The 17353-nt window shown below is 47.7% G+C and overlaps 1 protein-coding gene across 2 annotated transcripts in view; it reads left to right on the forward strand.

Moving 5' to 3' along the window:
- Positions 1-17353, forward strand: part of COL5A1 (collagen type V alpha 1 chain) — a 158797-nt gene that overhangs the window by 111527 nt on the left and 29917 nt on the right. For both annotated transcript variants that reach the window (XM_075055860.1, XM_075055862.1), the window contains exons 26-37: positions 51-95; positions 1669-1722; positions 3708-3752; positions 4768-4821; positions 6465-6572; positions 7201-7254; positions 8518-8571; positions 13012-13056; positions 13395-13448; positions 14371-14415; positions 15510-15563; positions 16152-16205. In XM_075055860.1, coding sequence (XP_074911961.1) covers positions 51-95; positions 1669-1722; positions 3708-3752; positions 4768-4821; positions 6465-6572; positions 7201-7254; positions 8518-8571; positions 13012-13056; positions 13395-13448; positions 14371-14415; positions 15510-15563; positions 16152-16205 — 666 coding nt within the window. The remainder of the gene's footprint in view (positions 1-50; positions 96-1668; positions 1723-3707; positions 3753-4767; positions 4822-6464; positions 6573-7200; positions 7255-8517; positions 8572-13011; positions 13057-13394; positions 13449-14370; positions 14416-15509; positions 15564-16151; positions 16206-17353) is intronic.

Raw genomic sequence — 17353 nt, forward strand, 5'->3', positions numbered from 1 at the left:
GTGTGCACTAAACCCGTTTCCCTCGTCTCTTTGTCTCTTTTTATTAATAGGGTCATCCCGGCAAGGAAGGTCCTCCTGGAGAGAAGGGGAGCCAGGTAGGTGTCAACAAAATCCTCGTCACTGCTAAGGGGAAGGTCACAGTAGCTGGATGGAGACAGATCTCCATGGGGCTCTCCAGGGATGGCCGGCCAGCCAGGGGATGTGGGTCAGTGGAGGTGGCAAGAAGCAAACCCTGTTGAAATTTGAAAGCTGAGCCCAGCTTTCATCTGCTTGGGAGTCTCTTCTGGTGCTTGGGTTCATCTTTTCTCTGCTCCTCCTGGCTTTCCTGGCAAGCAGCGCTCCATAACCCAGCACACATGAAAACTGAAACCGTGAAGGGAAGCTTTCTTTTAATCAGACACAAATAAATATCTTTCATGGCGCAGGGAATGCAGAAAATAACTCTTTTTGTATTCCTGGTCTTCCTTTTTCTTCCCCTTCCCCACAAAGTCCCTCTTCAACAGCATATTTGAGAATATTGCTGGAGGCTAGAGTCCTTGAATTATACAGTCATCTGTCTGTCCGGGAGATTTACCATCTGCATTCCTGCTGTGTCCTGTTCAGTTGAAAAACACTGCGTTTGTCAAAAGTCTTTGATTAGAGCGTGGTCCAGTTTGATGGACATCCTCTTGCGCCTCGCTGGGGCGCTGCACAGAGCACAACCCACGGCCACAGCCGTTTGGCTGGCTGGCGTCACACGAGGCTGAAAATTCAAACGTTGGCCTCTGCAGAGTATGAGAAGCCAATAAAGCGGTTGTGTTGGTGCTCCCCGTGCTGGGAGATGTTTAGCAAATGGCAGGGAGGTGATCTTGGAGGTGCTGCGGGTCTCTTCCAGTCGATATTCACGTGAGGTCTGGGATGCCGGTGGACCTGTCAGCTCTGTCAGGCTGGAAAAAAATGTCCATCTCAAGCTGGGAGAGGTGGAAGGGTATTTGTTTAGTTAGGGAATTGATCAAAATAAAAGCCAACTGGGTTCAATAAAGAACGTGATTTGTTTGCAGGTGTAAGACAGCGTGGGAGCGAGGGTGGGAAGGAGAGCTTTTGTAGGGAGCGTATCGGGCACCGTGTCCAGCACAGCTTGTGGCGTCCCTAGGGATCTGAAGCCTTCAGTGCCAGAAAGGAGCTTTGTGACCATCTCCTCTCCCACACAGCTGAGGCCAAAGGACATCACCGCGAGGCTTGTGCCTCAAGCAATAACTCATCTCTGTGATCATCATCGTCACAAGCTCTGCTGCATTACTGCAAAACCAGGATGGTTTGGGAGGGGGGAGACAGCAGAACACGTTCTTCCTCTCTGAGAACTTGTTCTTTTCTTTAATCCAAAGCACAAATCGCCAATCTTACATATAAATCCCCTTTCTAACAAGTTGTTGCTGTCTTGTCTCGTCTCTTCCTCCTTCCCCATTGTACAGACCTTTGCCGTTGGCTCAGCCCAGTGCACCGACTCAAGGTGATGTTCCTGTAGCTCTCTGTGCTATTTTGAGCTATTTTCAGATGGCCACTGCCATTTCCACCTGGTCTGAAGCAGCCAGATGACTGGGATATTTGTTTTCCGCACATTCTCCTTATTGCTGCACCTTTGTGTTGGTTTCTGATATGTTTTTCTCGTTTGCATTTTTTTCACCCCAGGGTCCACCAGGTCCTCAGGGCCCCATCGGTTATCCAGGACCACGTGGAGTCAAGGTAGGAAGGATGCAGAAACAGTGTCCATGGCGTTGCTTGTTCAACTCGAGTTCTCCGGCTTGTGCTGGAGATGGATGCTGACCGGGGCACTTCGGGCCACCCCAGTGACCAGCTGTATCTACCGCTCAAGCCGAGCCTTGGTCCAGCATCTTCTCTCGAGCCATGAGGATTACAAGTCCCCTGCTCTCCAATAACCTCTCCCAGTATTGTTCAGCACTTTGGAGAGATTTCCCTTTTAATTCTTCGTGAGCATGGCTCAGTCCCATTCCAATCGTTTCCAGTTTACAACCAAAGTAAATCTCAGCCAGAATGTGAAGACTTTAACAAGGCTTGTTAATAAAACAAAATAGCCTATTACTAAAACAAAGCAAGCTTTTCATGCTCCTGATCCAAAATCTTGTTAGACGACGCTTGTGCATCTCAGCAATGTGCTTTTTCACTAGACTGAATTCCAGCTCTTTCCTTGCTCCTGCTGCCTGCAGTGCTTGCATGCTGATAAGAAGGCAGTGGGTATTTTTTTTCCCTGTTCAGCTTTGGCTATTATGCCCATGAAGATGTATGAGTTCAGGTGCAGATGCATCCTGCATCCCAAAGGTCCAATGAATCTGCAGGGTTCTGTGCTAGCAGATACAAACACAGCTTGGGGACTGACTATAGGTGAAGTTAAACCCTCTTAAACCCCCTTGTATATTTTTTCAATAGCAGAAACCCATTTACTGTTCTCCCTTCAAAATTTAAGCAGGATGTATTTAGCCAAAGCAAGCTTTCATCTTGTTTCTTGCAAGGTTGCAGATTGAGACGTAGTGGTCCGTTAGGGAATGGTTTGCTGTTGTTTTACCACGAAAGTGGAACTGTTCCACAGTAGACTGATCTGGAGAACGTGTGTCATGCACCAAACAAGTAGCGCGTACAGATGAGGTTTTGCTTCCTACAAGCAGCGCTCTATTAACTGCACGAGCCTCCAGTTCGGTAAAAAATGCATCTCATTGGTCCTGCAGCTATAAATAACTTTTAGATCTTGCCTTGCTTACCAGAACCCTGTCCTGATGTACTTTTAATTATACTTTTTTTGACATGCTAAAGGGAAGAAAAAGTTTTAAATACGCCAGGCAAAATATTATTCCTCAAAAAAACCCCAAACTGCTTCTAGGTTTTTTTTTTTGCAAGAGTTGCATTGCACAGCGCAGCTGGTGTAGGTACCTGAGGGTGATGTTTTATCCCAAGAGGCAGGATAGATGGGAAGCATGGGGGTCCAACATATTTGGGCTGGTGGCATAGCAGGGGGCAGATCCTGACCACACTTAGCACCCCTGGGCTGAACACCATGGACTGATTGCCTTGGTGAAGGTTTAGAGAGCTTCTGCACCATGTCACAATTGCCCACACCAGTTGTGTTACTTGTTTTTTTCCACCTTTTGGTGCCTAAATGTACTTTAAAAAAGACAGTGCATGCACAGAGGTGAGCACCATGGTAAAAAAGAGCCAAGCTTAACTTTTGGGGTGTCAGACATGGTGCTGCTACCCACTGCAGAACAGCATGGAAATCTCTGGCTGTGAGCTCAGAGATTTTAAAATGGATTCACTTCCCAAGTGTCCGTGCACAGCTTGAGCACCGTTTTTTCTGTGAATAGTCAAGTGAACTCAGTGTGCTGGCAAGGCATTTGTGGAAATGTTTTTTTGGAAAATATATTTTTCGTAGTGAGTTTTATGCCTGGAAACTTAAGTCCTGTGCAGGGAATGGGCAGAGACCACCAACCCCACCTGCTGAATCAAGTCAGTAGGCGTTTGTGACTATAAGGTATACGCTGGTGACCCAAAAGCCGGACGTCAGTGGCTGATATTTCATTAGAAATATGTTTAGGAACACCATAGTTTGCAGAGATACCGTTGTCAACATCAGAGCAAGCAAAAATCACCATGATTAATGATTCTTCACTCTTAAGCTTACCTGTGCCCTTGTAACATCTTGTTTTATCTCTTGCAAGGGAGCAGATGGTGTTCGTGGATTGAAAGGCACCAAAGGTGAAAAGGTGAGTTAACACCGTATGTTTGGATTGATTTTCTACAGCTTCTGAGCATTTTTGCAGACCTATCCCACAGGACATGGCCTGTGACATTTTGTCCTGCACAAGGGGTTTCTCGTAGACGAGCAGGGGGCTGAGCACCCAAAGGGCTGGTAACCTCTTTATTTTTGGAGCGGGTGCAGGCTGGGTACCTGCCATGATGTTCTGCCACATCTTGGCTCAGACCTGGGAATAATTGAGCCTCTGTGATACGTTCAGGTTTCGAGGTGTTTGCTGGGGCCAGCCGTTACTGATAGCTCAGGGTCTAGCATTAGGATGATGTTCTCCTGACAAAATCTGCAGCTTGAGTGATTCAATGGAGCTGAAGGGTTTGTGGCGTGTTACAGCTGGGTAACAGTGCATGGGATATGCTGCCCAGCCCGCTCATCAGAGCAGCTTGTGAATTCCAAGTCAATAAGAAAGCGAATGGAGTCTATCTCTGCGTGTCTCAAAGATGCAATTGGTTTCTCCCAGATGAAGAGCAGGAGGTGGAGAAAAATCTTGCCTGGTCCTGTAAACAGTTCCATGTTCCATCGTTACTGCCCGCAGCAATTCAGCAGCAAAGCTGGCAGTTTTAGCTAGGGAATCCTGGCAGGGACCTTCCAAACTTTAAAAGTTTTTTCTGGGAACTGTTTCTTCATTGCCTAGGAGAGATTTGCTGTAGGATGAAATACATTATTGATTTGAGCTCTACAATTAAACCTTTTTGCTGAAAGAAATACTGCTACTGTCCTAGAGGTTGCCTCAAAGCATGGTGTAAAACATCCTCCATGAAAATAAAACCAGTTGTACTTCAGAAATAATTGGTTCCCAGTACTGGCAAGGTACTTAGAGATGACTTAGAGAAGCCAATGTGACTGGCACTGTGGGGACCTAACCTTGTCCTCCCTGGGTAGGGGCCGTACAACGAGGCTAGAGAAACCTTTTTTCTTTTTTTTCCATCTCTACACCTTGTCTGGTTTTCCCCCTCTCCTTTATATAGGGTGAAGATGGCTTCCCTGGCTTCAAAGGTGATATGGGCATCAAAGGAGACCGGGTAAGAGTCTATGACGGACGTGATCTTGTGGTGCTTTGCCTTTCAAGCCTGTGTGTTATCGTGCAAACGCAGCTCGGAGAGAGCCCCACGGTGGGCTCCTGCTGGAGTCCTGGTGGCACGTCCGATCTCGAGGCAGAAACACAGGAATTTCACGTTCATCTCAAGCACAGCAGTTGTAAATCCCTAAATTTGCTAATCCCACCTTGAAGGTAAAATAACTGATAATAGAATTGCTGCTTTGACAGCTAGGAATACTGCATGATCCAGCTGTATCATAAATTTATTTCCAGTATCTCTTTTCCCCTGTAATATTACATCTAGGGTCTGGTGGGCATCTTTATTTGCTGAGCCTAATGTGCTTCCATACCATCAATGTGAAGCGTAAAGTTACCGGGAACACACTTTAATAGAAACCAAAGAACGTTGTGAAAACTGCCAGGGGTGGAGTGTTATATTAGGCTCGTATCTTTAGCAGCAGGGCACGTTGCCTGGTTGCACAGCGGAACACACAGACCATCAGAAACCCCAAATCCTGCTGGGATGTGGGCAGCAGCTGCAGTCCGTGGCTTTGCAGCGTGTCTGTCCATCCTTGGGGACAGGGGGCTGGCCTCGTCCCCTCCCCGAGTGATGCATCGCCTGGGGCTTGGTGACCCTCAGAGCTCTGAAGCCCTCCCAGGGATCAGGAGAGCTCTGCTGTCAGTCATCCTCGTGTTTAAAGGAAAAAATGAATGCCTTGCGTGAAGGCTCGTAAAAGTCGAAATCAAATCCTCCGTTTCTCCTGGCGTTGAACTGTGTAATTGAACAGTTAAAATAAGTGGAAACTTCCCAAACCCCCGCTTCTCGCCAAGGAGGAAGGACTGAAGGTGGCATCCCAGGGCAGGTGACTCCCGTCCTTGCCAAACGCAGGTAGACATAAGCTTCTTCAAACAAAGCTCGCGACTCCGGTTCCCACCGTCAACTTCTTTGTGCTTTATGATGAGCGATGAAAGGACAAGGGGTGGTTAAGAGCCTGGCGGATAAATCTGCGTCCACCCGGCTCCTGGTGAGCGAGAAGAAGGCTGCCTGTGTTCGCAGCATGGAAGCATCTCCTCTTACCCCGAGTGACAAAATGACAACTGTTGTTTTGTGTGCTGAAGCCCACAGTGTCACAACAATTCACGTTAATAGCTCGGTCCTCTCCGCTCTCAGATTTCCTAATGATTTTCAGCACAAAAGCTCCAGCCCAGTCTGTCTTCTCTAGTTGCCCTGTTCAACCCTCAATTAAACACTTCCCAGGGCTTGCGTGCACATCAAACTGCAATTTGGGAACCGGGAGGTGGGTAAAAGGGTGTGTTGCAATCAGAGCTAATGAAGGCTGTTTCGGCGGTGAGGCGCTGCGTGTAGATGGGATAATTGGGCCACAGGAAAAAAAAACGGCTGTTGTGGGAGATAATGGCCAGGCTGTGTGAATGAAAGCTCGGCGCGCTAATAATGCGCTGCAATTTACAGTCTCATTGGAGCCTCTTGGTGAAGACCAGCTTTCTCCAAGAGTTGTATTAGCGGCTCCGTGGAGTATCTGATTGCAGCCGTGAGGGTATTGCTTGTCAGCAAACGCGGGGTCTGGGACCCACCTGCCTTGTCAGCGCTTGTCTTGTGATTAACAGGGGGAAATTGGACCTCCTGGCCCCCGGGGTGAGGATGGTCCAGAAGGTCCCAAAGGTCGCTCTGGCCCCAATGGAGATCCTGGTCCTCTTGGTCCTGCTGGAGAGAAGGTGAGTCGCAAGGATGGAATCGCCCAGGGATGTTTTACAGTAAAAGCTGCTTTTCTTTGGGTGTCTCGGGGGGGTGGCTGGGGCAGTGCCCAGTGTAGGGGGCGGTTTTAGGGCAGAGGGATGAAGAGGAGCTGCGGGAGCTTTGTGTGAAGGCTGGCCTGATGAGTTGGTCAACACAAAGACTAGAGGAGACCCAAGGGGGATGGTTTTACTGCAGCGGTGTGACTTGAGCGTATCGAGACATTGGTCTGTTTGGGGTTATCTGCTTGGGTATAATGCCTTTAAAAAAAAAAGACCAGAGGGGAAAAAATGGAGAAACTGAAAGTATCATGGACTCCAGTCTAATTTCTAGGTGTATCAGCCAAAAAAAAAAAATAATAGCAAAAAATAACCATTCCCCGCTATGTCCCTGACACATTTACAGTGCTCACTCCTCATCAAATCCACTGGGCTTCCCCCAGGGAGGGCACAGGATGATCATGGTGCCCCGGCAGCTTTATTCCACCCATGTCATCTCTGCTTTGCTCTTGACTTCTCTACGCTTGGCATCTCCCCTTTCTGCTGCTGCAAATCTGAAGCTGCTCGCAAGCAGCTCGCCCGCACTAACGCTCTTTTATTTGTGTTTCAGGGAAAACTTGGCGTGCCAGGACTGCCCGGCTACCCGGGCAGGCAGGGCCCAAAGGTAACTTGGATGGGTTCAGCCCCGAAAAGGTGTGGGGTGTGCTGGGGAGCCCAGCAGACCCTGATGGTGGTACCGTGCAGAAGACTCAATCCCCTGCTAATGGGACAAGGTGGAACGGCAGCATTTCCCACCGCGCGCTCCTTCCTTCCCACCCGTGCGGGACAAATTCATAGATGGGTAAAAAATAGCTCCCAGCCCTTTTGCTGGTGGAAATCGGTGACTGGTTCTGCATCGTTGCAGTCTCCTGCGAAGCGGTGGGAAGAGAGGCAGCGGGACGCGAGGGCGTGCGGGACTGCTCTGGTGATGGGTATAAACAGGCTCCGTGTGAGCTTTCATGATAGGAATAGGCATAATAGTCTTTCTCCTTGTATTATATCTTCAAAGATCTGCGCCAGTGTTAACTAATTAATTAAGGAGAATAGCTAATGAATCAGGGTCTCCCTGAAATTAAAATAAAACTGCTATTTGCAGATTTGCAAACATCCTTTGTTTCTTATCTACACGCCCACCTCCATTTGGGCCATTTTCAAATGTTCTTTTTAAGTTAAAAACTGTGAATTCCACTACATAGACTAAGGCTGCAGCCCAGTTTTTACACGCCCTGGAGGCTTTGGGAACTTATGTTTTTGTTAACTTTTTTTTTTAAGAATCATATTTTATTATTCATGTTCATTGCTTGGGAAAAAAAAAAAAACAGGCTTGTTTAGCACTGGAGACATAATTATCTGCAAGAGATTGTTTCCTGGTTGTGGTGTTGATGGTTTATTTTTTAATTTGCATTTTATATCTGGGGTAGCTTTTTTTTTTTGCATTTCTTTGACTAATTCATATTTTAAAAGCAGCAGCAGCTATTCTCCAGGCACTCACATCAGAAAGGAACAAGCCAGGAGTTAAATTTTCATGGGCAACATAGTGATTTAGGAGCGAAAAAACAACAGCCTGCCTGTTCCCCAGGCGCCCGGTACAACCCTGGGCTTGGGCCTTTGCAGTGACTCCTAATGAGGCATGGACCTTTTTTTTTAATATGTGTGTGTGTTATTTTTGGATGAAATTTAGTTTCTGAGGTCATTTCAGGTCTGTCTTTGGTTTTGTTTTTATTAAAGGAAGGTTTAAAAAAAAAAAAAAAAAGGCGTTGGGAGCTGTGGACGTCAGCGGGTGCTCGCTGGGGGTTATTCCAGGCCAGCAGACGCCTGGCATGGATGGAGAGAGCTGCCCCTTTCGGTGTCTTGAACCTCTTTCTCTCTCTTTGCTCTTTCCCCCAAGGGCTCAATCGGCTTCCCAGGATTTCCAGGAGCCAACGGAGAGAAGGGCACACGGGTAAGAGCGGCTGTCTAGCTGCTTTGCTGGTTTTTTTTTTTTTTTTCTCTCCAAGGAAAGGTCCTTGGGCAGGACGTGGGGAATGCTCCGTTCCAGGCAGGTGCTGGGCTGATGCTCTGGTCACTTTTGGACGAAGGGCTTGCCCCAAAGAGGGTCGTCCCACTGGCTCGCATCCCGGGATGCGATCGGTGGTCCTCGGCGCAGGGAGCGCAGGACCAGCAAGAGGCTCCTGGCGCCGGCTGTTGGGAGAGGAGGATGCCAGTAATAGCACAGGCAGCTCTGCAGACAACAGCTTTCCAATTAAGCACTGGAAATTTTTCCCTCAAGATATTTTAAGAGATTTCTCTGAACCTGAATCCTTCCTGCACTGTCAGACTTTGCTCGGGGCACAAAGAGCTTTTTAATTAACAGTAATTATTAGAGATGGGTGAATCTGTTCAAAAGCAGCAAGAACCATCTTTAGCCTAACTTGAGATTCAAAATACATAGCTGAAAACACTTTTACAAGTTCCTCCTTTTAAGAAGTGGAGCTATTCTGAATTCATAAACACCCCTAAAATGTGGGGGCTCTGTCCTCTAGACTTGTCTCTACCTCTCACTCCACCTCCACAGACTTTGCTCCTGAGTGGGGATTCTCTAAATACACTGGTGTTTCTTTTATTTTTTGGAAGACATGCTTGAAGTAGGAGATTCACAGCACAAGCATAAAGTCATTTTCCGTACCAGCTCTGGTCACAGGGACAAAAAGGGGGAGTGAGGAGAGCGAGTGGAATTAGTTTCCTTTTTACTCTCATTTAAATACAAATGACTTTTAACAGACGAGTTTGATAGGAGCCCAGAAAATATAAATCACTTTGCACTGCATTAATATCATGCCACTGAAATTTGGTTTATATCCACCCCCCCCCCCTTTCTTTTTTCCACTGAGTAATTTTCATTTCATTCTGAACTACAAATGCGGCATCCTCTCCCCTCCCTCCACTCCAGCCGAGCGGGAGGAGGGAGGCCATGAATAAGGCAGCTGCCACGACAGCCTTGAATTCACTGTAGCCCTATAATTACCGCCCGCCTTATCAAATATACAGCAATAAAATCCTTGGGCTGGATTTTTCGGGTGGTGTAAAACAGGGCATTGGCACCGCAGCGGGGCGAAGACGTGCTGCTTTGCATCCCCGAGCATCTGCACCCCTCTTGCTCCATCTGCTAATTTTATTCTGGTGGGATGGAGAGCCAGATCGCTGGGATGGGAAACCTTTCAGGGAGTGGGGGAGGTACCAGGAGCTGGTCGTTTATGAGATGGGAAAAACCCCCAAGAGTTAGGCTTGTTGAATTTTGGCAATGTCCAGCCTGAAAGGGATTGAGGAGGGAGCAAGCGTCCTGGGAAGAGGCTCAACTTTAGGACCAAGGCAATGATGGCAAGACAAGAAAAGGAAAAATCAGCAGTTTGCTCCCTTTTATTCTAAATGAGCCTTGTGCTCCTAGGAGGAGGTAGCGAGACACTTAGTTACACCCCCTGGCATGCCACACATCAGTTTAGGAATTGAAAAGGATTTTTTTGCTTTTCAAGCCCAGCCTGGAAAGAGACAGGACAGCTCGTATCGTCCTGAATTCGGAGCTGAGGTGCAGCTGGGCCGAGACAGGCTGCGGAGCACACTGCGGTGGGGCTGGCACCCCTGTACCGGCAACCCCGAAACCACCGGCGTAAAGGAAGGAGACAGGAATTTGGGGAGAAATGAGGGGGTTTTTGTTCAGGGATAGGGACTGGCACCCCGACCCCTAATGGGGAGCACAGTCTGGCAACACCTCTGTCAAATAGAAATATGCTGGTTTATTTTATGGTAATTTTAGGTTTTTCTCCGCAATGCGTGATTGAACCATTTCTGCCATTTTACACCCAATCCAGCTTGCACTCGTTTTATTAGTGTATATGTGTATGAGAGAGAGAGAATATTTTCATGGTCAAGTCTCTGCTTTAGTAAAAGGAGCTCAGCTTGAAATTGTTTTAGGAATAGCAGAAGTACTGTTTTTAAATAACTGTTTTGGTATCCTTCTTTTTTGCTCCCAAGTATCCGATTTGAAATAAGTGAAAAGCAATTATATACGGAACAATAGACGGAGCTGGGATCACACTGCGCCAAACCAAATGGAGACCATCAACTTAATTTAAGCCTTGTTGAGTGAGACTTGATAAATCCCTCTCTGTTTCTCCGGAGACCACTAAATTTGTTATTTTTATGAGCATGTTCACATATAGTCAAGAAAGAGAGTTTCTAAGATTTGCTTCTCCACTGCATGGTGGAGTAGCCCAGCTGAAACAACCAAAAATCATGTGTTTGTCTTTTTTTACACGACATTACTATTATGCTATTCAACACAGTTGTTTATATGTCCAAAATAATATGAATCACGCGTTTCTCTTACGATCGTCATCATCTAGGAATGGAAATAAGCTTTCCAGCTCATTATTTCAGCAACACAAGTAGTCCTCCCAAGTCCTTAAATAATAAATAAAAAGGTGAAACCCAAAGGCAGAAGAGCAGTACCAGCAGCTCCTGCCAGCGCAGGCAGCTGAATTTTGGTGCTGGCAGAGCCTGCAGCACCAAAGCTCCCCAAACCTGAAACCACAGCTTCTGGCTGTTCAGCTGCACAAAAGGGCTGGCAGAGTTAAAAACGGGGGAAAAAATAGGATGTTTGGTGGTTTTGGAGAAGTGTGACCTGTTAAATATCACGATAATTTTAGTGAGCGGCTGCTCGTCGCCGTGCCTGTTCTCACCCAGCTGCCCGCAGCCGGAGGTGAGCTGGGGTGAGCTTGCTTGGATGTTTTCAGGACCTGATCATAAAATCAATAGTTAGACGTGAATAAGTGGTCTTATTTTTAGAGCTAATAAGCCCCTGCCATTAGCATGGGGTAATAGATCTCCCTGCTCGCCCAGTCTTGCAGAGCCTGGGGCGTGCGTGGAGGTATCGAAATCCAGCTATTTATTTGGGTGCCTAGAAAATAATCTGAATTTAGATGCCTTTCCCTCAGTATCCCTGTTTGAGAAATATAGGTCTGTGTACATTTACAGTGCTATATAAATTCTTCGCAACAGTACACAGTGCTGTATGCATGATTAATGATAGCAATAAGCAGGGGAAAATTTTGCTTAAAAATAGAATTGAGGAAGGAGGAGAGGAGTGTGTGGGGCTACCTGCAGGGAGGTGGCACACACTCCTCTCCACCTGCTCTGAATTTAGTCTCCTGTAGCTAAAGAAAAACCAGCTGGAGTACTTTAAAATGATTTTTGTAATTAATTAAAAAAAGCTATGCCAGCAGGGTTTATTAAATGCAGCCACAGAACAAGGAGGATTCAGCAGGACTAATTTTAGTAGCTTGAAGAAAGTTGATTGTAAAGTTTTCCAGCTCCTGTTTTATGTTTGCCTGGTTAATGAGTGCCAAATACGAGAAGGCAAGATTGTGAGATGATGGATTTGGGGCAGAAAATGGCAAGTGATATTTTAAGCGTTGTGTGTTCCTTACATAGAAGGCAAGTCTCTCTCCCCCTTCCTTTAACGGGTGATAGGTAACAATAGTGGACTGCAGGTCCAAAGGAAGAAAGTTCAATCTATTGGAATTATTTTGGTAACTTGACACTAGCCAAAATAGCGCTTTTCAGGGAGCAAGCTCTAGGCCATTAGTTTTCTTTTAGGCACAGGGTAATGGAGCTTAACGCACTGCCAGATTTAGGACCCAGCCATCTCTGTCTTTTTTCTGTCAGAATTAATCACAGTTCCCCATTACAGGAAGCTGAGTGCATCTGTCAGATCTCATGAGCCTGCTGCTTTGTCGCTGCTGCAAAACAATGTCTTAAATTACTTGTTTAGCACAAAGTTCACAGAGATGAAGAAAGATTTGTAAATATGTGGGGCAGCTTAATTGGCTTGTGTGGCGTAAAATAACTGCTCAGGGCAGGAATCCTGCTCTGCTGCTGTCGTTCCTTAGATATTTCATAGTGCGGGTCTTGCAACACGTGTGCAAGGACCAGCCCTTCCCCGTGTTGGGAACTGGGTGAAGGGATGAACAGAGATCAGTGGGAAAAGGGATTATAGGTTTTGGGGTTGCAAAGTTGAAGAGCTTTTTTCTGACTCTGGTGGGTTGGCTGGCTTTTTAGGAGACTGCATGGTCGGGTTACTTTTTCTTAAGAGATTCCTTCCCTCAGGTGGTAGATGTAACCTGGGCATTGGGATTACCATCCAGACCTGCCCAAGTGTTATAAATTAAAATAAATACAAGAATCATGAGACAAAAGTAAACCTGCTGTTGTCCTTTTCATTGCAAACGAGAACCGGAGAGGTTTTGAGGACGGTTGGTGTGTAACAGGCTCCATTGCGGGTTCATCTGCTGCGAACTCAGCCTGCGATGCCGGCCACTAACTCCTCTCTGTTTCTTTTTTATTGCAGGGGACACCTGGCAAACCAGGTCCAAGGGGGCAGCGCGGTCCAACGGTAATGTTCCATTTCTTCGTTCTCGCGCGTTTGGAAAGCTTGTCGAGGCCAGGGGAAAGCGGGATCCGATTTGTGTCCTCACTGGGTAGGATCTGGCCTTCAGCGGTTAAAGCTGAGCAGAGGGGACGCAGTGATTTGGGGCTGGGGCTCACCAGTGAACGTGGTTGAAGGTCTTCAGATGTCCGGTGGCAGTGACCAAGGCTCCTGTCATCCCGTGCTGCTGGTGGGATGGCTTGTTGGTCCGGTGCAGCTCAGGCGTTTGGGTGCTTTGCCTGGTCGCAGTGTAGTGCTGTGGGTAGCAAGAAGGGCTAAAACGTCATCTTTTGTGTCTTTCTAAGGGTCCACGTGGGGAAAGAGGCCCTAGGGGAAGCACTGGGAAACCTGGCCCAAAGGTAAGGTTTTGGGAGCCTATTGGAATTGTCCTAAGAAGTGTTGGTATAAGAGACTCTCTGGTTCATCGCCCTCCATTTCCCTTCTCTCCTGATCTTCATTGCCCAGCCAAATGGTTCATAACCCACCCGTAAAGTATATGCAGAGATCCTAAAAATGTGTCAGCCCACATTTCAGCAGGACATGAAGTGCACGCACCAATTAAGAGCCGTTGCAACCCGAAGAGGAGGGAGCACCCCCACATCAGGGACCAGCACAACCTTATGATCCACTGACGCTTCCACTAAGCCCTATTTTTTGGTGTTTAAGTAGCATTTAAACCACCTTAGAGGCCTTAAGCTGTGCCATGGGTGAAGGGGCATATATTGCTGCTGGGCTCCAGAACGTTGCACCCTGCTGAGCCACTTCGCATGCACACTGTTGGCCCATGATTGGTCACCGGGCAAGATAAGTGTTTTTCTGCCAGCCAACCTGGAGGCACGCTCAGCTCCAGAACCTGCTGCAGAGACCAATTAAGTGACCATCAATCACCGGGCATGATGGAAGCAAAGCTTTTGTAGTGAGACATCGTCACCACCGCACTGCCGGATTTAAAAATAAATGTCTCGGCTTTGTGTCGGCATGAATTTTTGATAAATACTTCATCTTTGCGGCGGCATTTATCTCTCAGAGGGAGGCCGTTATCTTGTGGAAATATCCTGAGCTCGCTGACGTTATCTTTCCTGTATTTTTATTAAGCGATGTGGGGGGAACAAGCAGCTGCTCGTATGTCACTGAAAGCTGCTCCTGATACAGAATTATTAAGAGAGGGGCTGGGGGAGCCGGTGGGGTGTGGTGTCACCGTGGGCTTGGTGCCATTTGAAGTCTTGTGCAGTGGTGATATATGTATTTTTAACGGTGTGTTGTTTTGTTTATTCGTAAAAGGGCAACTCTGGTGGTGATGGCCCCCCTGGTCCTCCTGGCGAAAGGGTAAGACAAGCTGGTTGGGCTAAAGCAGGACTCAACCCAAGCCTGTTAGTTTAACACAGTAGACGAGGCAGGTTTGCAGGGCTGGGGTGGTGCTGAGGGTTTTTTGCAGCGAGCATCCTACCGAATACCCTGTTAAGCAGAGAGGGGTAGGAAGCTCTCTGGAGCCAGGATGCAGCTTAGCATGCTTCGGTCAGCAAAAAGGAAAAATCTGAATAGAAATACGAGGTGAAACGTGCTTGTGTGGAGAGAGGTCTCGCAAGTCACCTACAACCCTTAGGTCCTTTCTGAGCTCTCCAGGAAAGGCTCAAATGGGACCTTGGGTGTCCTGTGTAAGTATCGCTCTGTGGGAAAAAGGAAAATTCACCCATGGTGTTTGTGTAGACAGTCAGAGCCCTGGTTTTCTGGAGGAGGTGGTCCTCTCAGACCTCGTGCTTTTTTCTCCAGATAACAGCACGCTAGGTGGAAAATACTGAACCAATGGGACTTTCATGATTTTAGCCTCAATTTCTGCCTTTTTTTTTTCCCTGGGTTTTGTTTTGTTTGTAAATTTTCTATAAAATTGTCGAGGGAGGAAATAGATGAAATTGATCCCTGCTTTGCATCTGCTGGTTGTGACCACAGGGACGAGGCAGGGGCTGCTGCTGCTGCCGCTCCGGTGCAGCAGCGTGCTGAAGAGCATCAGCTGCCTTGCAGCACTGGCCCCAGAGCCACCAGGCTCTCTTCTTTTTCATTCCTGCACGAGCTGGTAGCTCCCATGTGCTCTTACTTGAGCGGGGATGGGAAAAGACCTATTTTTCATGGCACTGGGAGGGAAAGGCACAAAGCGGTTGAGAGCCCTCTCTGTGTTTGCAGTGGTTTTTGCAGCTGGGCAGGCCACTCAGTTAAACGTGCCCGGTGGTTCTTATCTCTCCATGCATTTTTTACAAGGGGTGGCCCCGTGCAGCTGCATCTCGCACTTTGGGGCATTTCTTTGGGGTAGAAGTAGCTGGCTTTCCATATCTTTGTGCTCATCTGCTGTTCACACAGAGCTAGTATTTCATAGTAAAGCATTATAGGTTCCTTAACCATGTTTTCTGGCTTGTTTTGCATCCCAGGGACCACCAGGGCCTCAAGGACCGACTGGATTTCCTGGACCAAAAGGCCCCCCTGTAAGTCACTCTCTTGAACATGCAAAGAAATACATAAGTCTTTCCCATCCAGCTGTGATTGCCTGTGCCAGCTCAGTCTTAGCTGCTTCTCTGACAAGTGGTGACGTACCCAATAAAAGGCATTACTGAGACATCATGATAATAACCCGACGGTTTAAGATTTTAAATAGCCAAGTAAATTGCAGCTGATTATAAATGTTCATTTCCTAATGACTCAGTATGGCTAGGATCTTTCATGGTTACTCTGTTCTTTATTTTCCCTCTGTATACTGGGAGGACAGCACAACAGAGTAACACTTCTGTCTCTGCAATTATTATACACTGGTGGGGGACCTCAGAAACCTTTTTGGAGTGATTTCCTTCCCTCTGGTGAACAGCTCGCTCCTGCTCTGGACCTGTAAGATAAATCTTTCCTTTGGGAGATGTGTGGGAAAGGGCCATACCTCTTAGGGTTCTGAGCACCCCTATTTCACTGTAAAATGGATGGGAACTAATGCAAGGAGGCAAGGAGATTTGATTCAGTCCTGATCATGGTTTTACTACTGAGCACTTGGTCATGTTCCTTCTCACTCTGGTTTTCTGCTGTAGGGTCCTCCTGGGAAGGATGGATTGCCTGGTCACCCCGGACAGAGAGGAGAAACTGTAAGTAGCCAAAACTCTCGGGCAGATCATTAGTCCTGAGTCTCGTCTTGCCGGTTGGTTTTTCTAAACCCTTCTGTGCAGCTGGGGAGATGTGGCCACACGTTTGGTTTCCTGGCAGGTCTGTGTCTCTCCAGCTGCACGGGATGATCTATGGGAAGCAACCCTCTTCTGAGCAGGACGGGTCGGTCTAATGATGATTTGGGTGAAGGTCGTGCACCGACTCATCTCTCTCCGTCCCTTTAGTAGATTGTGGAGGTCAACACGTGCATCATGCACGGAGGAAAATAGGAACGGAGAGATGTAGTGATGCTGATGACCGGCATCGGAGGCAGTTGGGTTTCTGCCGTGACGGTGCTGCAGAGGCAGCTCCTCGCGAGGTGGGAGGATGTTGGCTGGGGCCGTCTGGGTCAGCACCAGCACTTGGTGCGGTGCTTGATTTCATGAGGTGGAGAAGCAGCTGGGGGGTGATTTCTGAGCAGCCCCTGCGGCCAGGCATTGTACCCCAAGGACTCACCAAAGCGCTTGTCCCTTTGCCCTCCTGAGGGTAAAGGTTGTGCCTCTGCTCTCTGGAGCGTAATGGGTAAAATCTGTGCTTTCTTTCCCACTCTGTCCTTTGGAGATGTGCAGGTTTTACGCCTCTCTATTCCAGAGACATAACTCTAGGGCTGTGATAGCAGAGATTTTTCATGCGAGACGGGCTCCATGCTTCGCAAGCTCAACTTTCCATACCCAGCTGTGTTAGGTCAGGGGCATTTTTATTTTCTCTGGAACCTGCAATGGGGAGAAATAAACGCCTTTCACTTATTGATGCACCATGTGGCCAACACCAAGAACTGTTGCACAGCAGAAAAGAATTACAGCCCAGTTTTGGCAGTGCTTGTTTAGAGAGGAAGGCAATTCCTGGCCAAGACGAGGGGTGCAGTGGTTTTGCTCTAGTTTTTCTGTCCGCACCGGTTACTGCAGGACGCTCATGTATCAGCCGCTGCCTTAGCACCCGAGTAACAAAAGCACCTCTGCTGATGCTGCCTTTTAGCCAAACCTATGCTCAAGGGCCTCACCAAGTTTTGCTCAAGCCCCCTCCAGCAATAATCCCTTGCTGCGACCCAGGCAGTGGCTCCTGGCTGTTTAGGTACCTCACTGTATCGTAC

This window comes from Buteo buteo, chromosome 23 (genome assembly GCF_964188355.1).
Source record: "Buteo buteo chromosome 23, bButBut1.hap1.1, whole genome shotgun sequence".
NCBI classification, from domain to species: Eukaryota; Metazoa; Chordata; class Aves; order Accipitriformes; family Accipitridae; genus Buteo; species Buteo buteo.